Source organism: Haliotis rufescens, unplaced genomic scaffold (assembly GCF_023055435.1).
Source record: "Haliotis rufescens isolate VD_foot unplaced genomic scaffold, xgHalRufe1.0.p SCAF_5, whole genome shotgun sequence".
Taxonomy (NCBI): Eukaryota; Metazoa; Mollusca; class Gastropoda; order Lepetellida; family Haliotidae; genus Haliotis; species Haliotis rufescens.
In genome coordinates, this window is record NW_025964223.1 from 24,098,954 (window position 1) to 24,116,055 (window position 17,102).

General features: G+C 43.0%; 1 protein-coding gene across 3 annotated transcripts in view; it reads left to right on the forward strand.

The window, feature by feature from the left end:
* Positions 1 to 1,944: 1,944 nt before the first annotated feature.
* The window catches only part of LOC124111405 (sentrin-specific protease 6-like), a 35,425-nt gene continuing 20,267 nt past the window's right edge, over positions 1,945 to 17,102 (forward strand). Inside the window, exons 1-7 of one of the 3 annotated variants that reach the window (XM_048383802.1) lie at positions 1,945 to 2,061; positions 4,011 to 4,215; positions 5,393 to 6,735; positions 6,917 to 7,006; positions 11,094 to 11,292; positions 12,146 to 12,274; positions 16,910 to 17,007. In XM_048383802.1, coding sequence (XP_048239759.1) covers positions 2,046 to 2,061; positions 4,011 to 4,215; positions 5,393 to 6,735; positions 6,917 to 7,006; positions 11,094 to 11,292; positions 12,146 to 12,274; positions 16,910 to 17,007 — 2,080 coding nt within the window. In that variant the 5' untranslated portion in view covers positions 1,945 to 2,045. Of the gene's footprint in view, positions 2,062 to 4,010; positions 4,216 to 5,392; positions 6,826 to 6,877; positions 7,007 to 11,093; positions 11,293 to 12,145; positions 12,275 to 16,909; positions 17,008 to 17,102 lie in introns of those variants that run through there. The other 2 variants (XM_048383801.1, XM_048383803.1) reach the window with 2 other exon arrangements.

The following is a 17,102-nucleotide window of genomic DNA, read 5'->3' on the forward strand; positions in this document are numbered from 1 at the left end:
CCATCAACTCATTCAGTTTTTTTTTTGTGGTCCTATGGGTGGCCACCGCCCCTTTTTTTCTTTCTTTGTTGTTGTTGTTGTTGTTTAACGCCGCTCTCAGCAATATTGCAGCTATATGACGGCGGTCTGTAAATAATCGAGTCTGGACTAGATAATCCAGTGATTGACATGGGCATCGATCCACAAAATTGGGATCGATGATATGCATCAACCAAGTCAGTGAACCACCCGATCCCGTTAGTCGCCTCTTACGGCAAGCATGGGTTGCCGAAGACACCCACCCACGGCACACCAACCTACTGGCATAATGACGTTCCCTTACTAGGCCACTAATTCAATTGTCATAAATTGGATCCATCCAGAATGTTTGAAAACAAACATCGGCACTAGTGGCCATGACATATCATGTACATATATACAACATGTATATATAACACGTGGGGAGCGCGCAGCTCAACACGAAAACCAGTCAATAAGAATGTAACCAACTTCCGGCTCAAGTCACAATTTAAAACCCCCGAAAAAGCCAGTCCACTACGTTTGACGCGAGTGATCCTTTAATACCATGACAAAGTTTATCCTCCTGTTCTTCATCCGTGCTTCCCAATTACTTCGCCAATATTTCTTCTTGCTCGCACTGGCATCGCGTGAAACAAGCATCGCCAGGATAATCAGAGTCGATCTATGCAGAGACCATTAAATACGTTTTATGGTCTCTGATCTATAAAAAGTAATCTGTGGCTGTGAAATGTTGTGTTAAAATACATTGGTTCAACGAACGCTGGGTTAAGAAATGAATTTGCAACCACGTGACCCCTACCGTGTTTGAAATGTAAATTTGTGCCGGAAAACAGCAAATTTATTGATTTTCAAATATGAGGTTTGTATTTTGCATTGTTTTAATATTCAATATTATTTTTATTTCATATATAGTTTGAAATGAATTTATATTTAAAAAAATAAAACCTGTAGAAGTATTCTTTGAGTGCTCAATGAGCGCCAGTACAGTTCATTTGGGGATATAATATCGCTAACTTAAGGTATTTTCCATTGAAAATCAAACATATGATAAGATCAATTGAGAGGTAGAGATTCTTTTGACCCTAGCTCAGTTTAGATTCCCAGGAATGGCCAGCCTCTGCTAACACCAATCAGGAAACTGTAACCAACTTCCAGCTTACGTCAGCCACCATTAAAATAGTCAGTGAGTGAGTATAGTTTTACGCCGCTTTTAGCAATATTCCAGCAATATCAAGGCGGGGGGACACCACAAATGGGATTCACACATTGTACCCATGTAGGGAATTGGACCCGGGTCTTCGGCGTGACGAGCGAACGCTTTAACCACTAAACTACCCCACGCCGACGCAAACAGACGAAATTACTAGCCAACCTCAAGACATCAGTAATTAACCCTTCAACATTTGCACGTTTCGATTTGTATAAGTGATCCGGTATAAGGTCCCCCCCCCCAATGCATACAAGCATTGCCAAAATAGGAAAACTGTTCGAAAATATACCATACAGACCGATAATAAATGCATAGTTGCACAGTGTGAAAATCGTTATTTACATATCAAATAATTATTTTAATGCAACTGTTTATACCTGCGTAAGAAATGGACCGTGGTAATAAAAAATAAAATAATATCAAATAAAGTTATGAAACTACATATTATATTGTAAATGTATTGAGGGAACGGAGTCGCAAGTCAACGCGCTGCACAATCTCATTGGGCAATCAGTGCGCATCGAGCCTATTCATATTTGGCGGGAACTTTTGGATGGCTTTTTAATATGTCGTAAAATACTTATTTTTATACGTTTATAACAAAATGAACACAACAGGTAGCACCAGTATTCTGCAATGATGCCCTTTACAATATAAAATTATAGATGTATACTCACAATACCATGGAATGAATGTAGCGACATTCCAGAAACGAGTCGTGTTATGGTGGCGAGAAATGATTCTTAGCCTGTGAAATATTTACATTTGTAATTCGTCTTTTTCCTTCTCGCTTATTCAGGATGAATATACTGCAATGTCTCTTTTAACAGGTAAGTGCTTAATGATAGAATTGGTTGCATTTGTAAATGTATTTCATCAATATTTTCGAAAAGAAAAGGAAAATGTGTCATATACATGGCGGCACATTTGCCATTTTCATGATAATTTTCACCGTGTTTACTAATAGAACTGTGTTATGCAGAGTTAAAACGTGGCATTTCATAGCGAAGTAAGATTTTATAATTGCAAATTAGCATTATTGGAACTGCAAAAGTTAACATGAGAATAAACCTTGGAAAATATTTTTAGCATAATATCTGTTAGCCAGACAAAACCAATTCTGCAAAGGTTGCACTCTGTCATGACAAGACACTATGAAGTCCACATGGCCATGATATAATAGTACACTAGTGTCAGTGAACACATTCTTACTTTAGTGTCCAAGTCAGTCTGCAAGGGCATACTTCTTGACAAATGTTGACATATTGACCATGGTAACCTTCCATTTTGGTTATTGAAGAACAAGACCCAAACAATCCAAAAGTGATTCATTCCATCACAAAATGACCTATCTTTTCTCCAGATTTCTGTCTGTGGAAATCTATCTTTGCATAAAGTTTTTGTTTTGTTCCCCCAGCAAACAGTTTATATTGAAAGAACATGTCTGTTCATCAGTAGCTGACCCGTGAATATCTGGGTAGAGAATAGGTCTCCAGCAAAACCATGCTTGCAGTAAGAGGCGAATAACGGGATCGTGTGGTCTGTCTCGCTGACTTGGTTGATGCATGTCATCGTATCCCAATGGCCATGATGGCGTGGATCGATGCTCATGATGTCAGTCACTGGATTGTCTGGTCCAGACTCAATTATTTAAGGCCGCTGTCATATAGCTGGTATATTGCTGAGTGCAGCGTTAAATGACAAATATACAAACAAAATCATTAGTAGGTGGAGGAAAATTTATGAATTTATAACATGATTAGCATGATTAGGAAAGGGTTACTAATTTCAAACACTCTTTATTGTTTTTTTTCACTTTGTGAGAGCAGGAATTGTCTCCCAGAGGAAAGAGAGACCAGTCATGACATTCGCTTACAATATTACACAAGGAAGTTCACAGCCACATGACAATACCTTGGCCATATACATGCACATCAACATGCATAGCAGTCCTCATACACACTATGTTAGTCCTATGATAGCAGCCAGCCATTGTCTTTGGCTGAGTGTGAACATATCACTTTGTCTTAAATTTCATACACAAAACATTTGCTTAACTCTACAAACTACACCTCATCTGGCAGACAGTTCATTTAAGATATCAGCCTCCGTATCTGCAGACATTCCTTGTCGTAAGAGGTGACTAATGGGATGGGGTTGTCAGGCTCGCTGGCTTGGTTGATGCATGTCATCGTATCCCAATTACATGGATCGGTGCTCACAAGGTTAATCACTGGATTGTCTGGTCCAGACTCGATCCTATACAGACCGCCTTCATATAGCTGGAATATTGCTGAGTGACGCATTCAAAAAAGAAACAAATCATGGGAAGGAATTATGAGCACACATGCGCAAGCAATACCAGGTTGGTGGAACATCATGAGGCTCAGTTTGGAACCCTGTGGAAAGTTAATATATCATGAGTAAAGTCTTCGGTTTGCATCTCATTCGGAGAAAGTTGTGGTGCTGAACTCTAAAGATCATTTATTTATTACCCTGCATTAGCTTCTTGTTTATATACAATGCTACCGAAGTGGTAAACGTCTGAGACCTGCATCACTCATCACTTCCGGCTTTCCTCCCACATTAAGCTGACGCACAGTGATATAACTGGAAGTTAAAAGTGGTGTTAAACCCAACTCACTCACTCACTATCTACAAGGCTATACATATTCTTTATTATAATTTTGGATGAGCAGGAATTATTTCCTTATGTAGGATAGACAGGGGCAAATCTACCATCTGTTTAGTTTTATGCTTTGCCTATTCTTTAATTTAGCTTTGGAAGAGCAGGAATTATCCCCGGACCGAGGATGGACCAGTGCTAATCAGTTTGTCAGCTACCAGTCCCAGCCCTCCATCAGTAGAATGACAAGCCCCAGCTCAGGGGCTAGCAGTGGGAGCTGGGGGGAGTCCCAGAGACTCGAGGGTCTGCTACCGCAGCCCATGGAAGATATCAAGACAGAAGCTACTGAGGGATCAGAGTACGTATCTGAAGCCTACATCATTTTGTTATCCCCAAGTACCAGCAGACAAAGAAAATCACTATTTTTAGTAGTCCTACCAAACTTCAAAGGGATTATGTTATCGTGTGTGTGGACCCCCTCCGTGATCTAGTGGTAGAGCGTCTGCCCGGGTAGCGGAAGGTCCGGGGTTCGATCCCCGGATGCGTCATACCAAAAGATGTTAAAAGATGGTACTTGTTGTTACCCTGTCTGGTGCTCGGCATTAAGGGGCTAAAACAAGGACTGGTCAGCTCGGAGTCAGTATACTGTGTCTGAGTGGGGTATTCATGTTAAACTGCGGCATGGTATCTCAGTGAGCTAGCACTATAAATTGGCATCAGTCCTGACTAGTACAAGCAGCCACACAAACACACACACGTACATGCACGTCGCTATATAAGTGCAATAATCTTGGACGCGACGTTAAACCCCATTTCACCTCACCTCATCTATCGTGTGTGTGTGTTGATGTGCTTAATGCCGATTTAAACATATTGTAATTATGACGCTGTGTGTCTGGGAGGAATACCTGAAATGATGCAGGTCTTAGAAGTTTACTACTTTGGTGAAACCAACAAGCATGGGTATGGTGCTGACAAACCAAGATTCATTATCAGGGCTTAGGGCCTACAGTCATAGGATCCTGGCACGGCTAGGGAAGGCAACAGCATATTGTGGTACCTCAGGACTGGGTCATCCATACCCTTGATTTTGTTATCCTTTGTTTCAACCTATTTGTGAAGTTCTAGCTGAAGTACTGTATGGCTATGATGTAATACATATCATTGCATGAATTTGGTATACTGTTCAAACCCATGTCTGGATTGTTTATTGGTTTGATGATTGGTTGATGATTGACCATAAATCGGAACATATATACATTTTCTGTTGTTGATAGTATTACCATGATTACAGGGATTGAAATTAACCAAGAAGAACTTATAGTAAATAGTCGATAACATATGGCAATAAACAATGATAAACCACACAACCACCATCACCACAACCACCATCACCACCACCACCAACCTCATTTGGGATTTTCTGGTTTCAGACTAATGGCAAAATCTAACTTGTAATCACTGGTAATATGTATTTACTAAGTATGAGTTAGTTTCATCATTTCACTATTCTGATGTCCCTTTCTTTTCTTCAGAGAAGTGATGCTAGTTGATCAGACAAGTCAGAATCAGGCAGTGAACTTGATGGAACAACTTCGAACTACTGAAAATACCATCCAGATTCAGTTAGGGGATGACATCTTCTCCATCCCCAGCTCCTCAAGCAATCAGTATCTCGTGCCCTCTGACTTTAGCCCCAGCCCTGCCCAGCCAGCTGCCTACCAAGCTGAGACCCCCATGGACTACATCCCATCACCACAGGAACAGTCAGGGAACTTTCTCCACACTACAACGAGTCCGAATGTCCAGTATTCTGCTCCATCAACTTCCATTCAACATGCCTTTCAGACATCTTCACTCCAGCAATCCCCAGTTCAGCATGTCCAGCAGGTTCAGCAGACAACTGTTCAGCGTGATCAGCAGACGTCAATCCAACAATCACCTGCTCAGCACATTCAGCAGACGCCACTTACTGCTCAGCATTTGCAGCAGACGTCGATCCAGCTCTCCCCGACAGGACATGTCCAGCAGCAGACTTCTACCACACAGTATCAGCACAATCAGTTTTCCCAGCATCAGTACGCCTCCAGCGAGAACAGCTTTTCGGGTTCCCCTGTTCCATCAAGCTTCAACAGTTTTACCCCCTCAAAAATCTCTGACCAAACATCGTCTTTGAGTCCAGAAATGTACAGCTCATCTAGTCAAGCTTCTTCGGAAGGCTTTATGAACCGGATAGCAACTCCACCAAAGACAAAATATTCCAAAAACACAGTTCAGAGTCCAGGAATGTCCATGATAAGAGAATATGAATCTGCCTCACCTCATTTCAGTGAGAATGTGGGTGAGGTGGCACTGACGATGTCTAGTGAAGATGCTAGATCTAGCCCTGTGATTGGGACTCCTAATCAGGTATACAGGGGTAGTCCCTACCCTCAGCAGTCACCTCAAGATGTCCGTTACAATGTGTCCGCTCCCTCAAATTTTGATCAGTGCGATTTTGGACAACAACATTCTCCGACCTTGATGAGCACGCATCAACAGCAGGATATGTCCGGTGCATCCCCACAGCAGCATATTATGAACACGTCACAGCATCAGTTGTTGAACACCCCACAGCATCAACAAGGCATGAATGCATCGCAGATATTCAATTCAATGAATCCTCAGCATCAGATGTTGAACAATTCACAGCAACAAATAAAGACGACACATCAACAGCAGGATCTGTCCAGTGCATCTCTGCTGCATCAGGGCATGATGAACCCGGCACAGCGAGGCTTGAACATAGCCCATCAGATTGAGGACTCGGATGGACAACAGACATTCTCAGACGATACGCAACAAACTTTATCTGTCAGGGGACAGAATTTTCAGAAAGGATATGTTTACCTTGTTAAAAAGTCCAATGGAACTGGAGGTTTCCTTGCTAAATATACAGCAAATGGTCTGGAACCAATGAAGGAATCAGGTAATTATTTTAGAAAATGAGCATCAATGTTTCAATGATCAGTGCGATACGCAACAAACTTTATCTGTCAGGGGACAGAATTTTCAGAAAGGATATGTTTACCTTGTTAAAAAGTCCAATGGAACTGGAGGTTTCCTTGCTAAATATACAGCAAATGGTCTGGAACCAATGAAGGAATCAGGTAATTATTTTAGAAAATGAGCATCAATGTTTCAATGTTTGCAGTTAATGTTAATGGTGTTAATGGTGTTTTTGTTCATTATTAAATGTGAGATGATGACATTGGGTTTTGTCCATTTTGGTTTTTGGTAAGGCAATACTTTCATTTCTTGATACAGCCTTCTTTGTGGAAAATCCTGTATCCTAAATAATGTATCTCAAGCTGCTTTTCAGCGTGTTGTTTATCCTATTGTATCCTAAGGTGCTTTTCAGCAGGTTGTTTATCCTATTGTATCCTAAGGTGCCTTTCAGCGTGTTGTTTATCTTATTGTATCCTAAGGTGCCTTTCAGCAGGTTGTTTATCCTATTGTATCCTCAGGTGCCTTTCAGCAGGTTGTTTATCCTATTGTATCCTCAGGTGCCTTTCAGCAGGTTGTTTATCTTATTGTATCCTCAGGTGCTTTTCAGCAGGTTGTTTATCTTATTGTATCCTAAGGTGCCTTTCAGCAGGTTGTTTATCTTATTGTATCCTCAGGTGCCTTTCAGCAGGTTCTTTATCTTATTGTATCCTCAGGTGCCTTTCAGCAGGTTGTTTATCTTATTGTATCCTCAGGTGCCTTTCAGCAGGTTGTTTATCCTATTGTATCCTCAGGTGCCTTTCAGCAGGTTGTTCATCTTATTGTATCCTCAGGTGCCTTTCAGCAGGTTGTTTATCCTATTGTATCCTCAGGTGCCTTTCAGCAGGTTGTTTATCTTATTGTATCCTCATGTGTCTTTCAGCAGGTTGTTTATCCTATTGTACATGTTGTATCCTCAGGTGCCTTTCAGCAGGTTGTTTATCCTGTTGTATCCTCAGGTGCCTTTCAGCAGGTTGTTTATCCTATTGTATCCTCAGGTGCCTTTCAGCAGGTTGTTCATCTTATTGTATCCTCAGGTGCCTTTCAGCAGGTTGTTTATCCTATTGTATCCTCAGGTGCCTTTCAGCAGGTTGTTTATCTTATTGTATCCTCATGTGTCTTTCAGCAGGTTGTTTATCCTATTGTACATGTTGTATCCTCAGGTGCCTTTCAGCAGGTTGTTTATCCTGTTGTATCCTCAGGTGCCTTTCAGCAGGTTGTTTATCCTATTGTATCCTAAGGTGCCTTTCAGCAGGTTGTTTATCCTATTGTATCCTCAGGTGCTTTTCAGCAGGTTGTTTATCCTATTGTATCCTCAGGTGCCTTTCAGCAGGTTGTTTAGCCTATTGTATCCTCAGGTGCCTTTCAGCAGGTTGTTTATCCTATTGTATCCTCAGGTGCCTTTCAGCAGGTTGTTTATCCTATTGTATTCTCAGGGGCCTTTCAGCAGGTTGTTTATCCTATTGTATCCTCAGGTGCCTTTCAGCAGGTTGTTTATCCTATTGTATCCTCAGGTGCCTTTCAGCAGGTTGTTTATCCTATTGTATCCTCAGGTGCCTTTCAGCAGGTTGTTTATCCTATTGTATCCTCAGGTGCCTTTCAGCAGGTTGTTTATCCTATTGTATCCTCAGGGGCCTTTCAGCAGGTTGTTTATCCTATTGTAAGGGTGAAACGATACACCGATATTCCGATGCATCGCGATACTTGACCCACTATACGATATACGATAAACGTGGGCCTATTCATCGATATGCCACGATACGGAACGCAAATCTCAAGCACAGCGTTTCCTCGCTATTGTGCCTTTCAATAAACCGCTAACTTGGTTATAGCGCGCGGTAACGCATGGCTCCCCAAAGCGTACTTACATTTTTAATAAGCTCAGGTTTTACACTGACAGATGTTTTTCCCCATCTCAAAAACATTATCAGCTGATCACTGCAACCACACAACACTGGAAATACCAGGCAACAAAACCGAACTGAAGTACGCAATTCAATACCATCATTATACTATCTTGTTATTAAAATGTGTTCATTGTATATCTGGACATGTGTTTGTAATATGTTTTATTAATTTTATTCAAAATTTCATTTTATATTGTTTTCATTAAGTTAGGTGAACTCATGTGTGAAGAGATACAGCAACCACGGTCAGATTACCGCTTTTGACGCATTGAAACGAACTTTTGTTGCTAAAGAATGGATACATATATTAAAAATGACATACTTTGACTCGTGAAAAGTCATATTTGTGTCAATTTGGCTAATATATGTCAACATACCGGGTAACATTTTCGCAATCGAAATACATGTCGCGCGGGATGTCCCTGCGGTGACTGGTCAAATTGTTCCATGCGTAAAAAATATCCTGCAACAGGAATCACCAGTACCGAAATGCTACGCTTTTTTGTAATTTTAAATACATATACAGTAAAAGCTGCAACTAAAGTAACACGATATTGGAATATATTATTCCTGATAAAACAATAATTTCAGTTACAATTTCTTCGACCATTGCATAAAAATTCTTTGAAGTTGTATCACTGGTGAAATACAATAATTATTTTCTGGTGTTTGAACTTTGAATTGTTTTGAAGGAAAGTTAGGGAAAGTTCCACTTTGAAGCTTGACATCTTCAGTAGTCATGTTATTATAAAATAATGTTGACTGTTCCAAAATCATGAAAGGTTCAATCTTGACATGCTTTAAGTCTTGTTTTTGTATCACTGCGTATCGAGATACGTATCGTATCGTGACCAGAACATCGAGATGCGTATCGTATCGTGACCATCCTGTATCGTTGCAGCCCTATCCTATTGTAACCTCAGGTGCCTTTCAGCAGGTTGTTTATCCTATTGTATCCTCAGGTGCCTTTCAGCAGGTTGTTTATCCTATTGTATCCTCAGGTGCCTTTCAGCAGGTTGTTTATCTTATTGTATCCTCAGGTGCCTTTCAGCAGGTTGTTTATCTTATTGTATCTTCAGGTGCCTTACAGCAGGTTGTTTATCCTATTGTATTCTAAGGTGCCTTTCAGCGTGTTGTTTATCCTATTGTATCCTCAGGTGCCTTTCAGCAGGTTGTTTATCCTATTGTATTCTAAGGTGCCTTTCAGCAGGTTGTTTATCTTATTGTATCCTTAGGTGCCTTACAGCAGGTTGTTTATCCTATTGTATTCTAAGGTGCCTTTCAGCGTGTTGTTTATCCTATTGTATCCTCAGGTGCCTTTCAGCAGGTTGTTTATCCTATTGTATCCTCAGGTGCCTTTCAGCAGGTTGTTTATCCTATTGTATCCTAAGGTGCTTTTCAGCAGGTTGTTTATCCTATTGTATCCTCAGCTGCCTTTCAGCAGGTTGTTTATCCTATTGTATCCTCAGCTGCCTTTCAGCAGGTTGTTTATCCTATTGTATCCGAAGGTGCTTTTCAGCGTGTTGTTTATCCTACTGTATCCTCAGCTGCCTTTCAGCAGGTTGTTTATCTTATTGTATCCTCAGCTGCCTTTCAGCAGGTTGTTTATCCTATTGTATCCTAAGGTGCTTTTCAGCAGGTTGTTTATCCTATTGTATCCTCAGCTGCCTTTCAGCAGGTTGTTTATCCTATTGTATCCTCAGCTGCCTTTCGGCAGGTTGTTTATCCTATTGTATCCTAAGGTGCTTTTCAGCGTGTTGTTTATCCTACTGTATCCTCAGCTGCCTTTCAGCAGGTTGTTTATCTTATTGTATCCTCAGGTGCCTTTCAGCAGGTTGTTTATCTTATTGTATCCTCAGGTGCCTTTCAGCAGGTTGTTTATCCTATTGTATCCTCAGGTGCCTTTCAGCGTGTTGTTTATCTTATTGTATACTCAGGTGCCTTTCAGCAGGTTGTTTATCTTATTGTATACTCAGGTGCTTTTTTAGCATGATGTTGTTCTTCTTTTAACTTATCATTTTTGAAGCATGATTAGCACTATGTGGGTTGGCAGAATCAGTAATCATTTGCTTATGGTTGAATTAGTGTGTTTAGACATGTTTAGACATTAATGGTTGTCATGGTGGATAGCATGGATTGTTTCTCGTAATAGCAATTACTTGATTACCTGGTCCCAACTGTCACTCTGCTGGAGTACTGCTGAGTTGGATGTTAAACAACAAACAAACAAGCTTTGATGTGATACAATTGCAGGTGGCAAGCTGTTTTTAGTCATCACAGTGATTTCTTTTTCTTTTTTTTCCAGTTAACTTTCAGGGCAAGTTAAATGCCAGTGGTGGCAACATTATTGGTGGGGGTAGAGGGAACACAGCTAGGGGGCGTGGTCGGGGTCAGAGTAGGGGAAGAGGTCAAGGTCAGATGCAGGGACGACCTCTCAAGGGCAACGCTACAGGGCTGCTCATGTCTGCTGCTGATGCCAACTCCATGAATGTGATGAAAGGACGGTAAGATTTGTTTGCGTGTGTCTATATGTCTCTAATGTCTAGGTTGAAGGCATGAATGACCTGTGTTAGAAAGTCAGAACTACCTTACTGAAATAAGTTACATATTCATTGTACATCTGAAGTATAATGTTTACCTGTGTTCAAAATAAACCATGAATGACAAGGCATCCTTGTCATACCCCTAATGTTAAAAGTTAAGGATTCAGGGGGCCCCTGGATTCAAATACCATAAGTGCAATGCTGCCTAAGGACCCCCGGAAATTTGAACACTGATAGGTCTGAACTGCTTTAGCATCCTCTTTGTGTTTTCTATCATGACTTGCATTCAGTACATGACATCCATCCCAAGGGGCATTCAGAGTTTTCTCCCACGTTCTTGAGACAGTTCCCTCAATCTCACTGAAATCTGATTGTGTTTTCCATGTTTTTTTTCCATAATGTGTGAAATCTGATTGGTTACCCAGAATGTTAGATTGATGTTGCACTCATCTGTTTGCTAAGTGTGAAACAATACATCGGTGCACCGTTGCATTGTGAGTTTTCATGCAATTATACGATACTGGATTTTATTACTGTCAATACAAGACAATACACTTGCTAAAATACATGACTTACTACTAGTTTAATGACCTCCAGCGTGTTTGTCAGTCAAATATCTCAAAATGTGTTGTAATTAGCGTTTCATTACTAAATATAGCCGCTACGAACACGTGTCCAAAGCTAGCTGTTCCTTTTGAATTTTCTCTGAAATATTAATTGTCAAGAAGTTTCCATGCAATTTGACGTAAATTGCGTATAGCCATACATATGATATTGTGACCTCGCTGTATCGTTTTACCCCTACTGTTTGCAGCTCCATGCATGGCAACATGGCCAACGCAGGCATGCTGGCAGAGAAGTGCTCCCAGAACAACGCCCAGAACATCCTGCCAAATGGAAGGATCTGGCGCCACACTAGTCTGGATACATCCCTGCTTGCACGGTAACTTTTTGTTGTTGTTTAATGCCTAGCAATGTTCCATTCAACCAAGTCACCGAGTCTGACCACCTGATCCATGGCCTCTTACGACCAGCATGCGTAGCTGGGGAAAGTGTTAACCTTGTGTCCACACTGTGTTTGCACAGTCAGCATGGTCGTCCCTTGATGGCTTATTGTGTGTCATTGTACCCCGATGGTGTGAGGCTTGTTGACTTGGCTGATTGTGTGACATTGTACCCCGATGGTGTGAGGCTTGTTGACTTGGCTAATTGTGAGTCATTGTACCCTGATGGTGTGAGGCTTGTTGACTTGGCTGATTGTGTGTCATTGTACCCTGATGGTGTGAGGCTTGTTGACTTGGCTGATTGTGTGTCATTGTACCCTGATGGTGTGAGGCTTGTTGACTTGGCTGATTGTGTGTCATTGTACCCCGATGGTGTGAGGCTTGTTGACTTGGCTGATTGGGTGTCATTGTACCCCCATGGTGTGAGGCTTGTTGACGTGGCTGATTGTGTGTCATTGTACCCTGATGGTGTGAGGCTTGTTGACTTGGCTGATTGTGTGTCATTGTACCCCGATGGTGTGAGGCTTGTTGACTTGGCTGATTGGGTGTCATTGTACCCCCATGGTGTGAGGCTTGTTGACGTGGCTGATTGTGTGTCATTGTACCCTGATGGTGTGAGGCTTGTTGACTTGGCTGATTGTGTGTCACTGTCCCTCGATGGTGTGAGGCTTGTTTACTTGGCTGTTTGTGTGTCATTGTCCCCCGATGGTGTGAGGCTTCTTGACTTGGCTGATTGTGTGTCATTGTACCCCGATGGTGTGAGGCTTGTTGACTTGGCTGATTGTGTGTCATTGTACCCCGATGGTGTGAGGCTTGTTGACTTGGCTGTTTGTGTGTCATTGTCCCCCGATGGTGTGAGGCTTGTTGACTAGGCTGATTGTGTGTCATTGTACCCTGATGGTGTGAGGATTGTTGACTTGGCTGATTGTGTGTCATTTTCCCTTGATGGCTGATTGTGTGTCATTGTACCCTAATGGTGTGAGGCTTCTTAACTAGGCTGATTGTGTGTCATTGTACCCCAATGGTGTGAGGCTTGTTGACTTGGCTGATTGTGTGGCACTGTCCCTCGATGGTGTGAGGCTTCTTGACTTGGCTAATTGTGTGTCATTGTACCCCAATGGTGTGAGGCTTCTTGACTCCTCTGATTGTGTGTCATTGTACCCCTAAGGTGTGAGGCTTGTTGACTTGGCTGATTGCGTGTAATTGTCCCTCGATGGCTGATTGTGTGTCATTGTACCCCGATGGTGTGAGGCTTGTTGACTTGGCTGATTGCGTGTAATTGTCCCTCGATGGCTGATTGTGTGTCACTGTCCCTCGATGGTGTGAGGCTTGTTGACTTGGCTGATTGTGTGTCATTGTCCCTTGATGGTGTGAGGCTTGTTGACTTGGCTGATTGTGTGTCATTGTACCCTGATGGTGTGAGGCTTGTTGACTTGGCTGATTGTGTGTCATTGTACCCTGATGGTGTGAGGCTTGTTGACTTGGCTGATTGTGTGTCATTGTACCCTGATGGTGTGAGGCTTGTTGACTTGGCTGATTGTGTGTCATTGTACCCTGATGGTGTGAGGCTTGTTGACTTGGCTGATTGTGTGTCATTGTACCCTGATGGTGTGAGGCTTCTTGACTTGGCTGATTGTGTGTCATTGTACCCTGATGGTGTGAGGCTTCTTGACTAGGCTTATTGTGTGTCATTGTCCCCCAATGGTGTGAGGCTTGTTGACTTGGCTGATTGTGTGGCACTGTCCCTCGATAGTGTGAGGCTTGTTGACTTGGCTGATTGTGTGTCACTGTCCCTCGATGGCTGATTGTGTCATTGTACCCTGATGGTGTGAGGCTTCTTGACTTGGCTGATTGTGTGTCATTGTCCCTCGATGGCTGATTGTGTCATTGTACCCCGATGGTGTGAGGCTTGTTGACTAGGCTGATGGCGTGTCATTGTACCCCGATGGTGTGAGGCTTGTTGACTAGGCTGATGGCGTGTCATTGTACCCCGATGGTGTGAGGCTTGTTGACTTGGCTGATTGCGTGTCATTGTACCCTGATGGTGTGAGGCTTGTTGACTTGGCTGATTGTGTGTCATTGTACCCTGATGGTGTGAGGCTTGTTGACTTGGCTGATTGCATGTCATTGTACCCCGATGGTGTGAGGCTTGTTGACTTGGCTGATTGTGTGTCATTGTACCCCGATGGTGTGAGGCTTGTTGACTTGGCTGATTGTCCGTCATTGTACCCTGATGGTGTGAGGCTTGTTGACTTGGCTGATTGCGTGTCATTGTACCCCGATGGTGTGAGGCTTCTTGACTTGGCTGATTGTGTGTCATTGTACCCTGATGGTGTGAGGCTTGTTGACTTGGCTGATTGTGTGTCATTGTACCCCGATGGTGTGAGGCTTCTTGACTTGGCTAATTGTGTGTCATTGTCCCCCGATGGTGTGAGGCTTGTTGACTTGGCTGATTGTGTGGCATTGTACCCCGATGGTGTGAGGCTTGTTGACTTGGCTGATTGTGTGTCATTGTACCCCGATGGTGTGAGGCTTGTTGACTTGGCTGATTGTGTGTCATTGTACCCTGATGGTGTGAGGCTTCTTGACTTGGCTGATTGCGTGTCATTGTACCCCGATGGTGTGAGGCTTGTTGACTTGGCTGATTGTGTGTCATTGTACCCTGATGGTGTGAGGCTTGTTGACTTGGCTGATTGTGTGTCATTGTACCCCGATGGTGTGAGGCTTGTTGACCTGGCTGATTGCGTGTCATTGTACCCCGATGGTGTGAGGCTTGTTGACTTGGCTGATTGTGTGTCATTGTACCCTGATGGTGTGAGGCTTGTTGACTTGGCTGATTGTGTGTCATTGTCCCCCGATGGTGTGAGGCTTGTTGACTTGGCTGATTGTGTGTCATTGTACCCTGATGGTGTGAGGCTTCTTGACTTGGCTGATTGCGTGTCATTGTACCCTGATGGTGTGAGGCTTGTTGACTTGGCTGATTGTGTGACATTGTACCCTGATGGTGTGAGGCTTGTTGACTTGGCTGATTGCGTGTCATTGTACCCTGATGGTGTGAGGCTTCTTGACTTGGCTGATTGTGTGTCATTGTACCCTGATGGTGTGAGGCTTCTTGACTAGGCTTATTGTGTGTCATTGTCCCCCAATGGTGTGAGGCTTGTTGACTTGGCTGATTGTGTGTCATTGTACCTCGATGGTGTGAGGCTTGTTGACTTGGCTGATTGTGTGTCATTGTCCCCCGATGGTGTGAGGCTTGTTGGCTTGGCTGATTGTGTGTCATTGTACCCCGATGGTGTGAGGCTTGTTGACTTGGCTGATTGTGTGGCATTGTACCCTGATGGTGTGAGGCTTCTTGACTTGGCTGATTGTGTGTCATTGTACCCCGATGGTGTGAGGCTTGTTGACTTGGCTGATTGTGTGTCATTGTCCCCCGATGGTGTGAGGCTTGTTGGCTTGGCTGATTGTGTGTCATTGTACCCCGATGGTGTGAGGCTTGTTGGCTTGGCTGATTGTGTGTCACTGTCCCTCGATGGCTGATTGTGTGTCATTGTTCCTCGAGGGTGTGAGGCTTCTTGACTTGGCTGATTGTGTGTCACTGTCCCTCAATGGTGTGAGGCTTGTTGGCTTGGCTGATTGTGTGTCATTGTTCCCCGAGGGTGTGAGGCTTCTTGACTTGGCTGATTGTGTGTCATTGTTCCCCGATGGTGTGAGGCTTGTTGGCTTGGCTGATTGTTTGTCATTGTCCCTCGATGGTGTGAGGCTTGTTGACTTGGCTGATTGTGTGTCATTGTACCCTGATGGTGTGAGGCTTGTTGACTTGGCTGATTGTGTGTCATTGTACCTTGATGGTGTGGGATATTGCTCACAATATGGATAAAAACAATTGGTTTTCAAACAATATCTTTCACGACATTGGTGTGAGAAAGTAGCCTGCTTTATTTGTGTGTACATGTGAACTGATAAGTGTAATTGTTCCTGTTTGTCTTAAAAATGCCTAAAGAAGATACTAATGCTGTAGTGGGAAACAAGGCTGTGATTTTGAGGATTACTGTTACAGTTCTTATGTGAGGGAGTGTTTTCAGATCTGGGCAACTCAATGTATGATCCTTTAAAAGGGAATTACAAAGAACCTGAGAAGCAATTTATCAGTTGGTCATATTGGTTACTTAGCATGCTTAGTACTTGCATGTTGGATGAGTTAATGTGTTTATGGGGCCATGGTGGCCCAGTTGTCTAAGGCGCTACGATTTGCTGTGCAGAGTTGCGTCCTTTGGGCACGCCAGAAACCTATGGTTGTGGGTTCGAATCCCGGTTCACCCTGATTATGTTTCTAGGTTTGTCATCACCATACCTGTGCTCATGGGTTTCATCAAAGAGGTAAACGTCTGAGACCTGCATCACTTAGGGCTTTCCTTCCACATTAAGCTGACACACCGTAATATAACTGGAACATGTTAAAAGCGGCAGTAAACTCCACTCACTCACTCACGAACGAACGAACGAACGAACGAACGAACGAGTTTATATCACACGGCCTGTACACATGATTCATTCCCATCTGTTTCCGTGAGCAGCCCTCCCCTCCACCCCGAGATGCAGTTGAGCCCGAACAGTCACGGCAAAACAGATATGGCAGGAGAGCCTCAGGATACACCACTGGTCAAACATGGCGGTCAGTATCATCATGGTCACACACAGATGCCAACCATTACAAGTTTGGTACAATCATTACAGTTGTTTTTGGTCTGCCAATACCATTTAAGTAAA